This window comes from Ciconia boyciana, chromosome 10, assembly GCF_034638445.1.
Source record: "Ciconia boyciana chromosome 10, ASM3463844v1, whole genome shotgun sequence".
Taxonomy (NCBI): domain Eukaryota; kingdom Metazoa; phylum Chordata; class Aves; order Ciconiiformes; family Ciconiidae; genus Ciconia; species Ciconia boyciana.
The window spans coordinates 7,971,633-7,993,242 of NC_132943.1; the positions used below are offsets into that span (position 1 = coordinate 7,971,633).

A 21,610-nucleotide genomic window follows, 5' to 3' on the forward strand; every position below is an offset into this window, starting at 1 on the left:
GTAGTTGAATGTAGAAAAGTCGAGTTATCTCTTCCCTGCAGCAGTTCAGATTATAGGTGATCTGTTATGTGTCCACCCTGCTGAGAGAGCATGTGTTTTCAAGGCTGAAGGAAGGAGAACTTTGGAAAGCAATAAAATGATGTTCAAGTTCCTTGATGTTATCAGGCATGAGGACTCACATTGTTGCTGCTGTCTGAATTCATGTAATAGCCACTTTTCCAAGTGGGCAAGATGCCACATCTCAGATTTCCTTTATGCACCCAAGAATTAGAGCGCAAACATGCGTCTTGCTGTCCTGCGCACCCTGAGCTGTGGTGGTACCCAGCCCCAGAAATGCAGATAACTCTGCTCTTGTTATTTTCTGCATCCAGAGCTGTGCCAGGATTTCTCTTAAGCCAAAAAAGGCCAAGGGGAGATGAAAAGCATTGTCTACTTATTTTATCTTCCTCTGAAATGGAGGCAGTATCAGCAAATGTCAATTGATGTTCAAGCACAAAGGGGAACATAAGCATCACAGAAAATGTTTCCACATGACCTTTCTCCAACTAATTGTTTGACTATTTTTTGTATTCATCAATTTATTCGTTTATCTATTGACTGAAAGTCCTGATTTGTTATCATTCTAGTGTCAGCTAGTTCTGGGAACATTTATCTGTTTAATAGATAATTTCAGTTACATATTACTTCTACTGTAATATAAGTAGCGTGGAATAACTTTCTGAAGAAGGTTCCAGAAATGGAGGTGATTTGTAAGACAGTCGTCGTCTTTCTGTTAGTCTGTCCCAGCCTTGGGATAGACAGGGAACTTGCTCAGAATTTTATTGCCATTGCTGGACCTTTACCTAGCAAGTTAGTAAGTAGATTGCATCTGCAGAACCAAGTCCTACCCGAGGAAGATCAGGGCCCTGCCGTGGCTGAAGCCCATGATTACCTGTGCCAAGATCTTGTGCCTCCTGAGCTGCCCCAGTACTTCTCCCACCTTTATGAGATGGGGGTGACGCATTACAAAGTCTTCCTGCCATGGGCACACATTCTTCCGAAGGGGGATGCCAGGAAGCCAGATGACGCTCAAGTGCAGTGCTACCGGGAGCTGCTCGAGACCCTGGTTGCTGCAGACCTCAGGCCAGTAGTAGTTCTGCATCACCAGCGTGTCCCTGGAACTGTGGCCGCACAGGCTATAGGTAGGAAAGCCAACGCTTTTGCTGACCTTTTTGTGGAATACGCAGAGTTCAGCTTCCATGTTTTTGGGGACCTGGTCGATGTGTGGCTCACCTTCAGCAACCTGCCTGAGGTCCTTAAAAGCCTGCCTTACGATGACCCCCAGGACCAAGCCCAGGCCCTAGCTGACGCTCATGAACGAGCTTACACCATCTACCACGAGAAATACTCACCAACAGGTAAGGAGAATGGGGAGAGGGATTTTTTTAATATGACTTTTTCACAAATATTTCGTGATTGGATTAAATGGCAACTGCTACATGCAATCTCTGTGTGAATATGCTATCAGTGCTTTCAGAATTGCATAGAAATCCTTGAGTAACAGGATCCTTCAAATCCCTTATTTTGATAATTGTTTTATAATTTACTGGCAATTGCATTTTACTTGAAATGATAGCCAAAATAGTTGGGGATAATATATATGTGTAGGTATGCATATTTATATTCAATGTTTTAAGCATCAGGGAAGTATTAATGAGCCTCCAGTTAATTTGAGCAGCAGAAACTAGTACTTCAAAACCAAACATAATACTACATTTATATGCTTTTTCTCTAAGGGCTGTTGTCCATGTGCTCTTAATTTAAAGACCAGCAGATGCGCCCGATGAACTGTAGTCTCATACTGTTCATATACCAAACCTTAAATGTGTTGTGTAATAAAAGTGGGACTGAGACTTAGGCAGAATCTTTGATTCCTGCCCAGTCATCTCATTTTTAAAGCCTTATTACTTATATCAATGTCATTGAAAACTGGAATGTAATTGCTACCTTTTCAGCTAAGAGAGGAAGCTCATGCCATCAGTCAGTGGCTGAGCTATAATCTCTTATGTATGATGAGTGCAGGCTTTAAAAAGTTAAATAAAGCAACATGAAACAAAATACTTACTTTTTAGTGTAAAATTAAAATTAATTATCTTTATCAGTTACAAATTACTTTAAAATTACTCAAATCCAGTTGCCTTCTATTTTTTTCTTTGTACAATGACAAGGTCGTAATAATCAAGCTATTTTGTACGTAATGTATTTTTGTGTACCTCTTCCTGACCCACAGAGGAAAGACTAAAAAATTCCTGAAATGTACCTCAAACCATGAAGAAACAAAGCACAAGAAGTCTCCTGTGAGATAATAATAGTGTGAGGAAGTCTGCAATGATGTCCTTCGTTTTTTCCAACATCCCATTGCAGACACTGGGGTTTTAAAGTAATTACGTCTTAACTCTACCTCTGTTACACAGAGCAAGAGAATTTCACCACTGTAGAACCACCACAAAGGCATGAAAATTAAAGGTATTACTTACAATTATTCATGGAGTGGAAGGGCACCCACTGGACAGCTGTATTCAGATCCACCTTCCTGCAAGCAACAGTGCTAAGAAGTTTATGAGCAGTCGTGATAAGACAAGATTTATTGACAAAGACTCCTTGAAGTCTGCCTTTGAATTTCTACCTTCTTCACTCTCTGTTGAAATCATAGTGGGTATTCTGAAATGAGCTACCTAGGCCACTGTCTGACCCACATCTTCAAAAATTTCCAACTGATTTTAAAATAACTGCAGTGAACTGAAATTTTTTATTTGTCCTTAACATGCTACTAATAGACTGCCTCTGTTTTTTTTCAAGGTGGAAAGCTGTCCATTGCTTTAGGAATGGGTCATGTCTTGGATAGCGCTTCATCAGAATTGCTTTTGGTTTCTCTTCAGGTAACACCTTAATGGAAATTATTTCCAAACTTATATAAATTTGAATTTATTTAACTTGATTTTTATGTACGGGATCAAGTGACTTGTTGCAAATTAAATAAAATTTTAGGAAGTTGACCAACTGACCAATTTGGTAAATTTTACTTATTTGATTAATCTGATCATGTGAAGCTCACTGATTTTAAAAATTACTTCAGCATCCTTTCTTGGCTAGCAAGCACTGATTAAGATATATCGAGAAATATTTGCTCTCATAATTGGCAATTTTAGCAATATACATGCTTAAATGACAAGGCGTCTGCAAAAAGCATATACATTGTTATTTTCTTTGCAAGTCTACTTAATGCACCACTAAATAAAAAAGATACTTTATTTTAAATAACCACTATTTAAAAAAACCCTGCTTATTATGTGAAAACACAGATGGAGCTGAGCTAAAAGTCATCTAGCTGCACAGGGATGACACAACATGGGGAGAACATAATCTCTACAAAGATGATGACATCCTTTCTGTAAAGACCAAACCCTCTGTTAGTAGCTGTCTTCACCGAGAGGATGTTGATGTAGGATGTAGTGAACAGATGACAGTGAAGGTTTTTGGCTTGTATTCACAATCCTTCAAAATTTAGTAATAGGGTAAGCAATATTGTAGGCATGGCATTTCAAAGATATAAGCAAGGTGTGGTTTGTAGGGAGAGGAAAGATGTTGTATTAGATAAGCTGACTAAACTAGAAGAAAACCTTGGACTGAAAAACAAGCTGAAAGCTTATCAGTTTTTTCCCAACTTCATCAGCTGGTTTAATAAAAGAATACTATCTATTCCCTTGAACTTGATGACTTCAAGTGGGATAATGCTTGTAGTTTGGAATGGTTAAAGATTTCTGAAGTGGACTTTCCCCAAAGGATTATTGATAAGGCCTACCTGAACCACATAGTTGCAAAGGTTTCTCTGTCTGATTAATCACAGACTTCTTCAGTCTCACTAATTAAAGAATCAACTGTAAATCATTAATATTAAATTCATAAGATACTCCTAGAATTTCCTTTAGCTGTTTAGTTTTTACTTTGTTTAGAAGGAGAGACACAAAACGCATTTTCCAATACAAGTAGCCAGTTCGTACTCATTATATTATCCAGAGGTCCCATATAGCTGTATGGCTTCTTATTCCAGCAATGTATCTTTATCAAATATTTTACAATTTTATATATTTTTAACATAATACCTGCAAAAAATGCATTTTACTCCACAGTTATTCTTTTCCTTTTCTTGTTTCCAGGATTCAGTAGACTTTCTGTCTCTCAGCCTTCAGTACTGTTGTGGAAATGAAACAGATTTCTACAAGAAATTGAGTGAATTCCAGGTAACATTATGCACAGTGTTCAAAGTATAGCAGCAGACAACAGACCATAAATAGAAGGGGAATTTCATGTTTCTTCATGCGTGTCTAAACAGTTCTGATTTGCTCTGACAGCTCAGAAAACAGCTACGCTAGGAAACAGCTGCATACTGCTCACTTACTTCTCTGTTGTTATTCTGACTTTAAAACAGGTGTTCGAAAGTGCTGGAAAGGATCATCTGGGTCAGTGCTCATTATTGATGCATTAACGACTGGAATGGCAGAATTCTTTTGTGCAGGACTGAAAAACATTTTCTCTCCTAAGTGTTTGATAAGCTCTTAGGCTAATACCTATACACTAAAAGACACTATTTTATTCTAGCACGTGTTCTGCAATTGTACTACCAAACTTTGCAACTCCTCATCAGTAGAGGCAGTGCTAGAAACGTCAATAAGGATGAGTTTCTGAAAGGATTAGATCACATGGCAGCAACAATGTCAGTGATGCTATAGGCTAGTACCTGATATTAAACCTCTGGTAGTGAATTGCATTCTTAAAATCCATAAGACGAGAGTCATCCAGCAACTGTGTAGCAGAATAAGGAGCTACCCATGTGACTCATTCTCTTTAGGGTTCCAGCATGCTGCAGTTCTCTCAAAATCTGGCATGGGCCATTTATGGCATCAGATTCTTACCAAGTAAGCTTTCAAAAAAGGACATAGTTCCTTGTGCCTTTTCAATGACAGGTCAAACACTGAAGGTGTCTGGGGTTTATGCTTTGATTTGCATTGGGCTTTTTTTGGATCAGAGAAAAGTGGTCGGTGGTATTTAATGCTTACTCTGTTGATTTATGAATTTAACTTTGAAGAACTTTATCACCGATTCTCAGTCTCAGTCTTCTAGGTATTTCCTATGCTGTGCTAAAATCAACAAATGCAAGAGCATGGTTCTACTAGCTGGCTGATGCTTCTTTTCATACAAGTCTCTGACTTCTGGTTTTGCAGAATGTCTGGAAGGACATAGAGATCTTGGTTTTTAGTCTAAAGTTCCTTGATTGTGGTTCCATGGAAGAGAATCCTTTCATACCAGTAGCTGCCATTGTCACAGGTGAGTGACATATTTCAAGAAGGACGGAGAGTTTTTCAGCTAAGCTCTGCATGGCAAATTATAGAGGAAATTCAAAATTGTCCCATCCAGACTGCTGCTATTAGATAAAAGAACTTTATGGTTTCTTTCATAGCCTTCTTGGAAAATTAAGGGTGGATGGTGAGTGTTGAGGGACGGGAAGCAGGAAATCTTTACCAAAGCTGTTCATCATTTTCATCAGCCTCAAGTTGCACCAGGGGAGGTTTAGATTGGATATTGGGAAAAATGTCTTCACCGAAGGGGTTGTGAAGCATTGGAAGGGGCTGCCCAGGGAAGTGGTTGAGTCCCCATTCCTGGAGGTATTTAAAAGATGTGTAGATGTGGCACTCAGGGACACGGTTTAATGGTGCACTTGGCAGTGTTAGGTTTCCAGTTGGACTCGATGATCTTAAAGGTCTTTTCCAACCTAAATGATTCTATGATTCTATGATCATTTTTTTAACATGAAATTGTAAAAATCTAATAAAAACCCAACATATTTGATCTGAGAAAAATAGCTATTAGTTATGGAAATGCACCATGTTTCTAAAGGTATAATTGTGTGTACAAGTATTGTCATGCAGTCCATGGCATCTAAGCTGTGACTAAGTCCATCACTTACCATTTGTTTGCTTTCAGCTATTAATAAAGAAGAGACCCGTACGATTGGGTATGATGTTAATGAGTTCTTGGACTTCTCATCATCTCATGTTTTAAGGTAAGGTTTTTGCCCCTTAAGTCAGATACTGTAATAAAATGGTGTCCTCTAGAAACCTATGTGCAGGCAGACAGAAGACAGTTTTAGTGGTAAAGTCTTGCTGTTATTTGCTGGAGGGACTGGAAAGGAATGCCCTTCCGCTGAGCCCAGTCTCTTGCTATTACAGGCAATCTTCTATCCTACTATTACAGGCAATGATGTAATCCTCTTCCACTCTCTCATCCTTGGTTACCCAGATTGCAGGTTCAAGCCAGTAGTAACAGGCACATTTTCAAAGAAAGAAAAGAAAGAAAGAAAGAAAGAAAAGAAAGAAAAGACAGAGAAAGAAAGCAAGCAGAGGCTTTCATAGGAGAGAAGCCAATTGGGCCTACAGAAGTGTAGGAGATGTCATTGTGCAGGGAGAAGCTAAGGATTACAGAAGCAGGATTGATTAGTTTTAGCTATCCCATGGACACTCATAAGAGCAGTTGTAGCATGTGAAATCGCTACACACTGCAAGGATTTTGTTTGCACCTTTGACCTAGCTGTAACGAATTATGAGAATCCACCTGCAAAGAAATGCATTAGATATACAGCTCTTGAGCAGCTCTGCAGTTAGCTCATTGCACTCGACCTTCATCTGCTAGACAGTAGGTTGGATTGATCAGATGGCAAAGGAACTATACCCTAAATGGCTTATGTCAGCTGAATGGGAAGCAAATGATTCTTTTATCCCCCGTGTTTGCAAGTTCTGGGGCACTGGCATCCACCTTGGAGATCGTAACTTCTTTTTATTCTATTTCCAGCAAAACAAATACTCTACAGGAGAATCCAGATGCTGTTCTTGCCCCTCGCTCCTCCTATCAAACAGTTTGGGAAACGTTTGCTAAACAATCTGAATTGGAGAGGGATTCTTTTCTGCAGGATGTTTTTCCAAGTGGTTTCCTTTGGGGCACATCCACAGGTGCCTTTAACATTGAAGGAGCTTGGGCAGAGGATGGGAAAGGAGAGAGCATCTGGGATCAGTTTGGGCATGCAGGTCATGTCTACATGAACCAAACAGCAGACGTGGCATGTGACAGCTACTATAAAACCAGCTATGACGTTTACCTACTTAGGGGTCTTCATCCCCAACTGCACAAATTCTCTGTATCCTGGCCCAGAATTTTCCCTGCTGGCACCAATGAGACCATCAACTCCAAGGGTGTTGATTATTACAACCAATTAATTAACCGGTTGCTAGACTCTAACATTGAGCCCATGGTGACTCTGTTCCACTGGGACCTCCCACAAGCTCTTCAGGTTCTCGGTGGCTGGCAGAATGACAGTATCATAGATGCTTTTGTAAACTATGCAGACTTCTGCTTTGCCACTTTTGGGGATCGGGTCAAGTTCTGGATTACTTTCCACGAGCCTTGGGTTATCAGCTACGCTGGCTATGGCACCGGAGAGCATCCTCCAGGAATCACTGACCCAGGAGTAGCATCTTACAAGGTAGGGACAGAGGAGTAACTAGGATCCTGCAGCTGCCGTTGTTGTGTTGTTTTCCTCTGATGGTTCTGTACTTTAACTATGTTCAAGCCTAATGTGGCCTCTGAGACAACTATTTGCTTGTTGGATTTATGATACTTGCAAAAAAATGGGGTAGTTAATGGGTGCTAAATGTCTTTATTTTATTTTTCTGTTCTGAAAGTTGCTGTTGATGGATAGCCAGATTCTTCTGCTTAATCCAAAACCTGCTGCACTCTCTGGCTATTATTATTTGTCTTGTCAAGGTTTCTTCTTCTGGATGGAGATGACATTCTCACATGGCAAAAATCTCAATGCTTAAGAGTTCTTGTGCAAAGCAGTGTGTCACATATTCCTCTGCTTTCTGCCCCCAGGTGGCTCACACAATTGTCAAGGCTCATGCCAAGGTCTGGCACCTGTATAACGACAAATACCGCTCTCAGCAACTGGGAAAGGTGGGGCTGGTACTGAACTCGGATTGGGCTGAACCCAAGACTTCCACCAACTCTGAGGATGTGAGGGCATCTGAGAGGTACCTGCAGTTCATGCTTGGCTGGTTCGCTCACCCTATATTTGTTAATGGTGATTACCCAGACATCCTGAAGGCTCAGATCCAGGAAGTAAACCAGCAGTGCTCCACAACAGTTGCACAGCTGCCTCTGTTTACAGAAAAGGAGAAGTCCTGGGTGAAAGGGACTGCAGATTTTTTTGGTCTTTCCCATTACACTTCCCGCCTGGTCAGTGCTGTGACTAATGGGACCTGCACACCAAGCTACGAGAGCATTGGGAACTTCTCCTTGCATGTAGATCCTTCTTGGCCACAGACTGCCTCTTCTTGGATCCATGTGGTCCCTTGGGGATTAAGAAGGCTGCTGAAGTTTGTGTCCCAGGAATATACAGGGACAAAGATCCCAATTTACCTAGCAGGAAATGGTATGCCGACAGAAGACGTAGGGGATCTTATTAATGACACTCTGCGAGTGGATTATTTCCGCCGGTACATCAATGAGGCTCTAAAAGGTATGGAGAAATTTAAATATTTTTTTTTTTAATAATGACAACTAGTTATTCTATCACTTCCATGGTGGTTAGCTTTAAAACATCACCACTTGTGTAGCGATACGAGGTCAGCTGCCTATTGTGTATGTAGTGGCACTTCATATACTTCAGCCTATCTGGTGTCCAGATATGGAACTCTCCTTTCTGTTTAGTTATGGGAACAGGTTTTTCATATGTACAGATTAATGTAGCCTGGACCCTAGTGTCAGTCCCTCTGTGAGAACAGTGTTTATATACTTCAGCTCCCCTGAAGATGATTTGCCTGCAGGCAGGCTCCTGCCTACAGAGATCTCACAGATCAGGACTGAATGATGTCTTTACTGATTAAGCAGATCTAACTGGCAGCATCCTGTACCATTTCAGGTTAGAATTTTTAGGGAGATATTTATATCTCAATCATTTTGAGCAAGGTTCAAGGTATGCCTGTATCTTTGCAAACTGCTTATCAATTGATGTAAAAATGATATTAGTCACTGAAGTTCTGGACAGAGATTTGAGATTAGGGATTTCAAAGATATAGAGATTTGAGATATAGAGATTTGAGATTTCAAATAGAGATTTGACTGGTACTCTCTTGAGACACACAAAGCAATACTGTCAGGAAAACTTTATTAAATATGCGGTATTAAATATGTTGGTCATCAGTATACAGCATTTGACCTTCTTGGCCTAGTTCTCAACATACTGATAGAAGTGTTAGAAGAGCTATGGAAAACACAGTTTAGCATTGCTGTTATGCCTCAGCAGAAGTAAAGAAGGTGGACTGCATATGGGAAGTGAACTTTTCTGGAAGGAGAGAGATTTAGTGCTTTTTTGTAGGCAATGTGAGGAAGGATGCTGGACTTGCCTCTGCTAGTATTGGATATGCTGTTCTGCTAAAAGAAACTCTCTTGTGCTCAGGGAAGATAGGCAAGCACTAAATACACCTAATGTTTCAGTTTAACTATAGTGTTAAATCTAAAAGAGCACCGTATACCTAAGTTGATGAATTGTGCTTGAAAACAAGAACACAGGGAAAGGGATACCAGTGGCACAAGTGTCCTATACTCAAATATCTCTTGACTAATATTTATTTTCTCACGCATTTTTATCACTCAGCATTTGACAGCTCCTATTACAGTGCTGACTGCTTTTCTTGCCAGATACTCTAATTGTTTGGGGTTTTTTTGCCTAAAAGACCATTCATAGATGTTTGGCTTATCACACTGTTACCCTCAGTTGTGGTGCTTAAGTTGTGCTGTTCTGTATTCAGAAAATGTTCAAATTAATAACAGTATCTTGTACTATTTCTGTGACAGCGGTAAAACTAGACACAGTTGATGTTCGGTCATATATTGCTCGATCCCTGGTTGATGGCTTTGAAGGCCCAGTGGGGTACAGCCTAAAATTTGGGCTACATCATGTGAATTTTGAAGATAGCAACAGACCAAGGACTCCCAAGGCATCTGCTTATTTCTATTCTAGTGTTATTGAAAAAAATGGTTTCCCATCCAAAGTCTTGGACAGATTTTCTACACCAGTGGTGTTTGACCTACCCATGCCACCAAAGCTGCCAAATTTACCAGCATCAGAAGTTCCCTCCAAGGCCAAGGTTGTCTGGCAGAAGTTTTCATCTCAAACAGACTTTGAAAGGGATATGTACTTTTATGGGACATTCCCAGAGGACTTTACATGGGGTGTGTCTTCTTCTGCCTACCAGGTAGAGGGAGGTTGGGATGCTGATGGCAAAGGACCCAGCATTTGGGATAACTTCACCCATATCCCAGGGAATATAAAGAATAATGATACTGGAGATATAGCTTGTGATAGCTACAACAAGGTGGAGGAAGATATTTACCTGCTGAGAGCTTTAGGAGTAAAGAACTATCGTTTCTCCCTGTCCTGGTCTCGAATCTTCCCCAGTGGAAGGAACAACTCAATAAACAGCCATGGAGTTGACTACTATAACCGTCTCATTGATGGACTGGTTGCAAACAACATCACTCCAATCGTCACTCTCTACCACTGGGACCTGCCACAAGCTCTCCAGGACATTGGTGGCTGGGAGAGCAGTGCGCTGATTGACCTGTTTGATAGTTTTGCGGACTTCTGTTTCCAGACCTTTGGGGACAGGGTGAAGTTCTGGATTACGTTCAATGAACCCCAAGTCATTGCCTGGGTTGGCTATGGTGTTGGGGCATTTCCACCCAATGTCAATGACCCTGGCAGTGCTCCCTACAGGGTTGCTCACATCTTACTGAAAGCTCACGCCAAGGTCTACCACACATATGATGACAAATACAGAGCGAGCCAAGGAGGAGTCATCTCTCTGTGTCCCAACATTGACTGGGTTGAGCCGAAGACACCAAGCAATCCCAGGGACATAGAAGCTGCAGACCGGTACCTGCAGTTTTTGGTGGGGTGGTTTACACACCCGATTTTCAAAAATGGGGACTACCCTGAGGTCATGAAGTGGAAAGTTGGGAACAGGAGTGAGCTCCAGAACCTGCCATCATCTCGCCTACCGATTTTCACAGCAGAGGAGCGTGAATACATCAGGGGCACGGCAGATGTTTTCTGCTTCAACACCTACACCTCCAAAATCGTAACCCATGCAACGACCCGGTTGAGGCCTTTCTCTTATGAGTATGACCAAGAAGTTTTAACAGTGGTTGACAGCTCCTGGCCTTCCTCAGCTATTACTGACCATCGTGCTGTGGCCTGGGGGCTGAGGAGGCTACTGAACTGGATCAAAGAAGAATATGGAAATCCCCCAATATACATAATGGAGAATGGGGTGGGGATAAAGACCAAATGGGATGTTGATGACAACACCAGGATATTTTACTACAAAACATACATTGATGAAGCTTTAAAAGGTACCAGTGTTTGCTTTTGTTCTGTTGGTGTTGTGTGTCTCTTCTCTAGATTTCTGGTTACTTTATTCCTCTGAAGAGTAGTTATTAAAAGTGATTGATATCAGTCTTTAAATATTCTGAACACAATATAAACATAGTGTTTCTTTCTATGATCTCCTTTGCATGGCTGTTTGTACTCAGTATCCTCCAACTATGAAGAGTCTCTTAATGATCTTAGTTGACCAGTGGCAGCTTTAAGAAGCTAGAAGTGTGTATGGGCTTGCATGTGTATTCCTTGTGGTTCATTTACTGCGTGATTATACCACTGATGCTCTTCCATTTGTTTCTGGTCTTTCAGCTTACAAGTTGGATGGTGTTAATCTGAGAGGATACAACGCTTGGTCTTTTATGGATAACTTTGAATGGTTGAATGGTTATGATCCAAGATTTGGATTGCACCAGGTTGATTTTGACAATCCCAACAGGCCAAGAACCCCAAAGCGCTCTGCTGTGTACTATGCAGAAATCATCCACAATAATGGTATCCCATTGCCAAAAGAAGATGAATTTTTATATGGAGAGTTTCCAAAGAACTTTTGGTGGAGTGTAGCAACTTCAGCATATCAGGTTAGGAAACCAAGACAGACTCTTAAACTATCTGTGGGCAGTTAATTCATTTTGGATGAGACACCTACAGCTTTTGTAACATTACGTTTTACCATAATTGAGGGTTAGTGTAACAACTGCAGTAAAAGGGAGGAACTTGGAGATTTTTAAGGGCACGGTTATACCTCAGGAATTGAGACAGCAGCATGGGCTTCACAAGAGCCAGCCAACATGGAGCAGCAGATGAACTGAAACAATGCCTGTTCTGTGACATTGTACTTTGCTAATAAGTCTTGCCTTGAGGCCCAAGAGGTCTTACTAGTTTGGTACAGCAAAAGCATTGCTATTTCTAGCCTTAAGCTGATAAGTCAAACTATTGTGTGGCGCCACAAAGACTAACAGGCTGAATTCTTTGCTAGGCCAAGACCTAAATTTGGGGTTTACTAACAATCCCTCCCCCCCCATCTTCAATTACAGATTGAGGGAGGATGGAGAGCAGATGGGAAAGGACTTAGCATTTGGGACCAATTTTCTCACACTCCCTTAAAAATCAGCAATGATGACACCGGAGATGTAGCTTGTGACAGCTACCACAAGATTGAGGAGGATGTGGAAATGCTGAAAAGCCTCAAGGTGTCTCACTATCGCTTTTCAATCTCCTGGTCCCGCATTCTCCCAGATGGGACCACCAGATACATCAATGAAATGGGACTGAACTACTATGAAAGGCTTGTTGATGCTCTTCTGGCAGCTAACATTATGCCTCAGGTAACTAAAAACGGTAACTTCCAGCTAACTAAAAAATAGCAGAACCCAAGTCTGATGCTCAGAGGACATGTGTGTGTTTCCATCCACGCCCTCCTTCACAGAGAAATTGTTTTTCATTGTGTTGTGCAAGGAAACATGTTTTTTGCATAAGCAAATGAACTGGGAATATAGTTATATGTTAGAAATTACTACCAGAAAGATCACAGTAACCTTATTGTTGGCTGTTTCCAATTACCTTCTCATCCCTCATGTGCTTGGAAGAGGATTCCACAAGGACCTACGCAGTGATGTTTCCAGAGACTGAAGTGAGGCCAACCGACCTGTAGTTCCCAGGATCCTCCTTCTTGCCTTTCTTGGAGACGGGTGTAACATTATTCTTTTCCCAGGAGTCAGGAAGCTCCACTGATCAGCATGGTTTGTCATGCATAATGGACAGTGACCTCACCGCTGCATCAGTCAGCTCTTTCAGCACTGTTGAGTCAATCTGACCTGTCCCCATAGACTTGGGCACATGCAGCATTTTTCTGCTTCTGCCTGTTGCTTCCCCACTGCCGGCTGTCCCGGTCCTCCCCAAACCATGCTGGTACACGGAGGGAGCGCACATGGCTGCACCAAACACTGCATACGTGTGTATGCACACCATACAGGGGGCAATCCAGGAATATCTACACAAGCATCAGGTCATGCCTGAGCAAACCTGTGCCTTCATGGCACTGCTCTAGACTGGTCCAACGGATGTACCAGCCCAAACACATGTCTATTGGACTGTATTTCATCTGAGAGTCAGTGCAGGCACACCAGTTCTTCACTGACAAGTTCTTGCTATCACAAGGTTGTGGTGGTTTTTGGTAAAAGCTTCATCTTCACCATCAGGCAGTCCCTGGAGTTCAAGTCATTTCCCCATTTTAGGGGAAACACTGGCAAAAAGGTATTTTATTTGAGTGCATGAGTGCAAACTCAAACACCCTTAGAAACAGCTAGCTGCAGATCAAAGCACAGTTTATTTATGAAAATGAGGGTGGGTTACTGCCCTTATTTCTGAAAGTGAGTGACTGGTTGAGTCCTTCTTCTTGCTGTCTTTCCCCACAGGTAACTCTCTACCATTGGGACCTCCCACAGGCACTACAGAACCTCGGTGGGTGGGAGAATGATACTATAGTTCAGAGGTTTAAGGAATATGCTGAGCTCCTTTTCCAGAGACTAGGAGATAAAGTGAAATTTTGGATAACCCTCAATGAACCCTATAACACTGCATATCTTGGCTATGGCGTTGGCACAGCTGCTCCAGGTAAGACTGCTGGGCATAACCTCAGAGCCTTTGCAGCACTGTAGGCACAACTCTCTTTTATGCTGCAGCAGAGTAGATGCTAGGGGCTTGCAAAGGTAGAGCAAGGAAGACGGTGTGGTGGGGATAAATGGGGTTTGGACTGCTGCGGTGTGGTGAACAGGTCCTTCTTTCACTTTGCCTGTCCGCTCCAAGACCCATCCTCCTTCTTCCACTCCTCTAATCCACCCCTCCTCTGCAACCTCCGGACTACACTTGCTGTCTGGAGCAGACCCCATTTCCAGACCAGCTCCAGGACTGTGGAGAAGGGTTAGGGCTGAGGAGAGCCAAGCTCAGCTGTAGGGTAGAAGCAAGGGAAGGGAAGGAATGGGAGCTGGCCTGAACACACAGCTTTCTGCTCTCCACACTGGCAGCAGCCGCCTGTTGCCAGGGCTGGCAGCCCTACGTGGGCAGAGAGCTGAGCCAGCCCGTGTCCTGCCACGGGGGGAGGAAGGGGCGATGCGGGGTCCCACACAGCCTGCCCACTGCAGCTGTGCCTCCAGCTGCCTCTGCCAAAGCAGGGATCTCAGCCCAGGGCTGGGCCCAAGGGCACCAGGTGCTGCATGTTTATTCATTTTCTAGGGGCTGTTCTGGGTGTCCCGGGTGTTGTGTTAACCTGGGAAGCAGCCGATGTGAATGCTGGGAACTGCTGCTCCACTGCCTGTGTTGTCATTGTCTCTGCAGGCATCTCCGTTCGGCCAGGGAGAGCCCCCTACGTGGTGGGGCACAACTTAATAAAGGCCCATGCGGAAGCCTGGCACCTCTACAATGAGACCTACCGGGCAAAACAAGGAGGATTAATCTCCATCACCATCAACTCTGACTGGGCAGAACCAAGGAACCCATACAACCAGGAGGACATTGATGCTGCCAGACGATACTTGCAGGTACAGAGAGACAGCTTTCCCTACTGCTCCCGGGTTTGCTCATGGTGGCACCCCCATCCTGGGTGCTGGAGATGCCCAAAACCCAGGTCAGCATCTCACTGTGCCAGCATGAAAGAAAAGGATGAGCCAGAGGCATCACTGCACGGAAATGTATCACCATCTTCTGGTGGCTGATCAAGTATGCAATAGAAATGAGACAAAATACAATTGCAGTGCCAAAAGCTTATTAAATTTGCTGCTGTTAAATGGGCATCCCTGCATATCTCCATGTGCCTGTTCATTGAAATGGCTAAATGGAGAAATGGTTAAATCCCTTGGTTTTTTTGATACATAATTTGATACATAAATTATTATACATAATTTTGATACATAATTTATCCTTCTCCATTATTTCCTGGCTTAGTTTTTTCTAGGTTGGTTTGCTCATCCCATTTTCAAAAATGGTGATTATAACGAAGTGATGAAAACGAGGATTCGGGAACGCAGTCTGGCTCAGGGTCTGAGCCAGTCCCGGTAGGAGCCCAGGCACATATTTGCTTTTGTTTTACTTGCTGTGCTGGAACCTGCTTTTCTGAAAGAAGTGCTAAATTTCAATGATTCTATTGCAATGTTACTGTAAAAATCTTACTATATCCTCACAGAAAAACTCTAGCATACATTTTGCATGTTCCCTGTCTTTAGCTGCCTTGCAAACTAAATTTACTAATATAACATATCTTTGGGTTAATAAGTTGGCAGCTCAGAGTGATACAGTAAATGCTCTGCATTAGACACAGTGTTTTACCTGACCATGGTAAATCTGTTTTAACTGTTCTTAAAATGATGTCCTGAACTTGAGCACTGAGAACTCCTTGGTGCCTCTGAATTATGTTTCCTGTTTTCCATTCCCATTAATTATTCTCAACCCTATTGCGCTAGCAGTGCTCCAGCATGAATGTTTTTCCTTTTCTCTCCCTTTTTAGACACATATAAGGAAAGCACTTTTTTTCCCCTCTTCACTTGAATAGCAATTTGGTGGGGTGTATTAGATCTGGGGCTATTCCTGATCATTCCTCTCTGAAAATGTGAAAGACCAGTTGTTTTGAAATTGGGGAGATGGTGGAAGAGTCAGTGTGCGCTCTGCAGCAAAGGCAGGTCTATTTATGCTTTTATATGTGCCTAAAACTCTTGCATTCTTGAGCACTTTTTTTGACACGTTATTTCTTCTCTGCCGGTTGCTGCCATTAATAAGACAGCAAAGTCGCTGTGTGTTGCTTTATGAGATAACGCGCCCAAGCATCTCAATCTGGGGAAGAAGTCCTGTCCTCAGTCTAAGACTGCAAACTCTCAAGCATCACCAAATTGCCAGGAGCACCGGCTGCATTTTCAGCAGGGAAATTTCAGCCTAGGGACCCAATTCCCAGGAGAATTTTCTCCTTCTTCTGTCTAAAAGAAAACCCTCGCCCCTTCCTCCAGGGTACCCTGGATGTCCCTGACTCCATTTCTTACTCTGTGCAGAGCTGCAGATCCCAAAGGGGGATGTTCTTCGCTGAGGAGGCCTCCCTCTTGAAGGGAACCAAGCGCTTTGGGATTAAATGGTAGAGTCCAGACAGAGCCTAGTTCCCAGTTTCTCCCGGGTTTTCCCATGTTCCTCCAGAAGGATCATGGTACCTCCCCTTGTGCTTGTGGCGCTGGTACCAGGGATACCAGCATTACATATGGAGTGTGTTCAAAGTGTGGATCTTGGGGAGAAAGCTCAGAAGTTTTTATGGTTTCCGCGTAGAAGCCAGAGTTTATGAGACAACCCTGTATTAGCCTTTGCCATGACCTACCAAGTACTACTACTGCCACAGAGAAGAGCTCCTCTGGCAGCAGATGCCTGCTCCCCTGCTGCCACAAAGCACATCTTAGCACAGATGGCTGGCCGCACCTTCCGTGCGTGCAAGCAGGAGTGCAGTGTTTTGAGGGGGCTCGTGACAGCTCCCCTGCGTGGGGACAGGACCCCTGCACGTCGCTGGCTGCTAGGAGGCTCCATTTCATGCTTCCCTCTGTCAGAGCTAGTCACGCTCTTGCAGGAGGGTGGGCTGAGACAGGTCACTCACGGGCACTGCAGCTCTGGATCTCCACAGGGTTGTGGTAAGCACCTGACAACCAAAATGGTTGTCCCCAGTTCCTCCCAACACATTCCTGACTGGGCAAACACTGTTTCCTGTCTTATAAAGCAGGAGGATGGTCAAGCTTCTTGTTTGACCATGAGCAGGACCTCTAGCCATCAGGTGTCTCTTTTCTGGTCAGTGCAAGGTCTTGGAGAACGTTAGAGCAGGCAGCAAGACTTGCATATTCTAGCAAAAGCTTAGTTTAGTTTATACAATCAGATTAGGGAGGGGTAGAAGCAAAAGAAGGGGCAATCCTGAGAAGACTTACATTTTGAGGGGTTTATGCTTTTCTCTGTTTTCTATTGCAGACTTCCAGAATTTACTGAAAGTGAAAAGCAAAGAATTAAAGGCACATATGACTACTTTGGTCTAAATCATTATACTACAGTTTTAACATACAACGTAAACTATCCTGCTGGCGTTCTGTCATACGACTCTGATAGGTAAGAGACGAATGTAAATTGCTGGTCAAGTAAGATATGTGCACCTGGAGCCTGGGCCAACTGAGCAATATAAACTGATAGTAAATAAAGCTGTGAGACAAATATTTTAAGCTGTTATAACCAGTAATAGGGAAAATATCCCCAAACAGTATCTGTGATACTGTTATTTTCACAGAAGACCAGCAACAGCCCTTTCTTTGCAGACCTGATGATAAACACGGATGTTTAAAAAACAGAACAAAGAAAATTAGAGGATCTATTAAAGGAAGGAATCTGCACTTGTGAGTCTCCCAATGGTTTGGGATCAGCTGTAAACAGTATTTATCGTATTTCCTGCCCCCAGTCTGCAGCTTGAACTGCTAGATTATCCTGGTTTACGGATACTGCTCCATTTGCTGTTAAACTGTTGTTAGTTCCCTCACCACATCACGTAAATGTAAGTTCAAAGCCTAAATAGCTAAATGACTTCATGGTTAAGTATACATAAGTCAATATTTTTTAGACACCAATTTCTTTCCCCGGCTTCAAAAGGTAAACAGTATGAGCTTACTAGTTTTTCTGATGAGAATTAAGGTAATGGAGGGACCACACACAGGGGTGAACATAGGCTCTTTTCCAAAATGTTTCCACACAGAATATATGAAATTATTATAACTTCCCTTTGCTGCTGCATCCCAGCCCCTGTGGTTTAGCCACATAGAAGGACGCTGGGCTTAGTCTTGCATTCCTGGACATAAGTGTAAATGGCAATTTCGTGTGCTCAAGCACTGCGTTATATGTTGAACAGTAGAAATGGTGTCAAAGGACAAAGATTTGGAGCTAACATCACATCCTCAGCCATAGTTGATTTAAGCAGAATATGATTGTGAAGCAAAGTATAGGAAGTGTTTTCTAGAGGCTTGTGAGCACCAGCACTGCCTCAGCCCGCTGTGCTTTCGCCAGCTTGCCACGATGTCACCTCTGGTTCAGTTTTCCACAGGGCTCAGCACTGCCTTTCTCAGCCCTGCAGCAATGAGGTGCCAGGCACAGTGGCTGGCACCCGGGACTGGTCCCTTGATCAGCGTGTCCTCCTCTGCAGGGGTGTAGCTTCAGTAACCGACCGCAGCTGGCTGAACTCTGGTTCCTTCTGGCTAAAGGTGACACCCTTTGGTTTCCGAAAGCTCCTGAGATGGATAAAGAAAGAGTACAACAACCCTCCGATTTACGTGACTGAAAATGGGATCTCAGAAAGGGGAGCCTTAGACTTCAATGACACTTGGCGAACGCATTACTATCGCAGCTACGTTAACGAAGCACTGAAAGGTAAGAGTGATTCTTTAAATCTGCTCATCCAAATCTCTAAAGAGCAGCAGTGTCTCACCACAAGACTGATGCCTATAAAGCAAGGTGTGAAGAGCTGAAAGACTGCTGCCATCACACTTGCAAGATGCACACCCGCATGGGTTTACTCCGTATCCACTTCGGAGAGCCTTTGGGTTTAGCAGAAACTGGCCATGAATAGCCACGACTTTGCAGGAAAAGGTGAGCTAAAGGAAGAGCAAACCCTGGGCGTAGCAGGGTAGCTGCAGCTTCCTTGTATAGCTGCATCTGGCAGGAGAAGGTTCCACTACTTGACGGGTAACTGTTGTGAATACCTATTTTGACTTCTAGTTTGACAACTGCTGTGTCTAAAAACTGCATTTAAAAAAAAACAAAATAACAACAAAAAACCCCAACCCAAACTGGTTTCAATTACAGCAGTGGTCAAGCAACATCAGGGAAGGGCTTTTTCAGTTTGCTTTTCTGATGTACTGGGAGCTGCCAGCCAGCTGTTCAGAAAGTGCTTGTTTACTGCCTTTTAGCAGCAAGGCCCCACAGGCATTTGCTTAACCACCGGTTGCGTGTTGATGGCTTTTCTTCTCTATTCCTAAACCTTCGCTTATTGGACAAAAACTTTTTGGAGCAGAGAAAAGCAGTCTCCAACGCTGGCAGGCTGACTGAGCTACCCTGGTGGCTTGTCAACTGTAATTTGGCAGCTGAACTACCTCAGAGCAACCGAACTAAGGCAACATGCGGGAGCGGTGGGGAGACGGCAGAACCAGTGAGGCCAATGTGGCAGTAACCTCACTGCGCGCGGTGCCCTGCTGCTGCAGTGTCCTGGAGCATCGTTGTGCCACTGCTGGCCTACTGGTGATGCCTCCTGTCACCCGGCTGCACAACTAACCTGTTCTGTCTGCTCCTGGTAACAGCTGTTCTGCTTGACGGGGTTGACTTACGAGGCTACACCGCGTGGACGCTGATGGACAACTTCGAGTGGGCTGTGGGCTTTGACGAAAGGTTTGGGTTCTATCACGTGAATTTCACAGACCCCAACTTGCCACGGCACCCCAAGGCCTCTGCCAGGTATTACTCACAGATCATAAACTGCAACGGGTTTCCAGACCCAGCAACAGGCCCACATCCCTGTCTGGCACTGGAGCCCGAAGGTAAGTGATGCAGCAGAAATCGTGCTTGTGTGTGTGCATGCACACATCTGATTCTAATTCCAAAAGCTTCCCATCATCTGTAGTCTTTAAAGACACCACCATTTTCTGCAATATTCTTTCTAAGGGCTCCAGTAGTGCACTGACTAGTCATCAGTCTTTGTTATGACTGAAGGCATTCACATGGAATTATGTCACTTCTGTAGGCACAACCAGAACAACGACTACATTTTGTGTGACAGCACCTCAATATGTGCCTGTCTCTAAAATGCAGCAAAAAAGTTATTCCATTCTACTTTTCTCTGATTAACAGAACTGCCTAAGATGTTTTCCAAACCACATACAGAGAGTATTCCCACACCATTTTTTCTAAACAATTCTGAATACTTTAAATGAATCAGTGTTTTTGGGGCAGCTTTTGGAAATATTCTTTTGTCACTTACATTTTCTGAACTAGAGGAGTACATTGAACAGCAACCACTGTTAGCGTGGGGTTTTTAAATAATTGGTTTTATCAGCTTTTTTGGATGACCATGGCTGCCAGAGAATACTTGCCTCTCCTGGAGTCTCAAGAGTTACACCACGAGCCTCAGTTGTGCCTGTACTCTGAGCTAGAATTGTGTCAATCACTGATCCCAAAGAATGATGGCTACTGCCAGAGTACGGAAGAGCGATGCTGAAAGCCTTGTAGAGGCAGGAAGCAGCAATGCGCACACGCATGAAAGAGTTCACCCCAGGCTGTCTACTAATACTTTCTTATTGTTTTCCCACGGACAGTGACACCAACAGACACCACACCAGGAGCGGCTGACAGCGTGCGCTTTTTGGGATTAGATTTAACATCACAAAGTGCAGAAATAGCACTGTATGTGCTTTTTGTTCTTTCTGCAGTTGGTGCATTGGGCTTGGCTCTTTTTGCATATATGTACGGGAAATTATCCAAAAGATCCCATAAACGATCACCTATGGAACTTAGTAAACTATAAAGTTTCCACTTGCTAAGTGTTTGTTTGATTTGTTTTTTATAAAAAAACCCTACAGCACCAGGAACAGAAACCTAGTGCTTGTACTACTGCAGCTTTGTGTCTTGCCTTCAAGATAGCTCCCTATCATTTTGTTGTTTGCTTACCAACTTTAAAATACAAAGGAAAATTTTCTTCTATGTTAAGTGTCTCTCTTCTCCCCAGGCATTATTGTCTTGATTTCTTAAAGACAAAAGTAAAATTGCTTGTTCCTATCTGCATAAGGATTCTGAACTTGACCTTTCATCTGTTCTTGCTTCATCATCTCTTCACAAGGGACCTGAGAGCATCCCCTAGAAACCCTACTGCTTCTCAGTGTTTTTAAGACAAGTTACTGTCTATACTGGTGAAAACTGGGCTAGGAGAACATATTGTTCTATTGCACCTACTGTATTGGTTTCTTTCCCCCTTTCCTTTACTTCATATACAGTATTTTTTTAATTATGTATCATAAATTATTAAAAATAATGGAAGTGGCC

The 21,610-nt window shown here is 43.1% G+C and overlaps 1 protein-coding gene across 1 annotated transcript; it reads left to right on the plus strand.

The window, feature by feature from the left end:
- Positions 1-736: 736 nt before the first annotated feature.
- LCT (lactase) lies at positions 737-21,095 on the plus strand. Its single transcript, XM_072874271.1, has 17 exons — positions 737-1,397; positions 2,839-2,918; positions 4,197-4,280; positions 5,262-5,364; positions 6,022-6,100; positions 6,886-7,573; positions 7,963-8,608; positions 9,946-11,505; positions 11,843-12,111; positions 12,568-12,858; positions 13,948-14,146; positions 14,867-15,069; positions 15,473-15,582; positions 17,513-17,647; positions 18,726-18,949; positions 19,876-20,112; positions 20,887-21,095. The coding sequence occupies exons 1-17, from the start codon at positions 737-739 to the stop codon at positions 21,093-21,095; spliced, it is 5,778 nt and encodes a 1,925-aa protein (XP_072730372.1).
- The last annotated feature ends 515 nt before the right edge of the window (positions 21,096-21,610 follow it).

Bases quoted from the DNA above. Each gene is read 5' to 3' on its own strand.
- LCT (XM_072874271.1), top strand. From the start codon at position 737: ATGGAGGTGATTTGTAAGACAGTCGTCGTCTTTCTGTTAGTCTGTCCC. The intron at 7,574-7,962 runs GTAGGGACAGAG...TTCTGCCCCCAG, and splicing joins CAGGAGTAGCATCTTACAAG to GTGGCTCACACAATTGTCAA. The intron at 11,506-11,842 runs GTACCAGTGTTT...CTGGTCTTTCAG, and splicing joins CATTGATGAAGCTTTAAAAG to CTTACAAGTTGGATGGTGTT.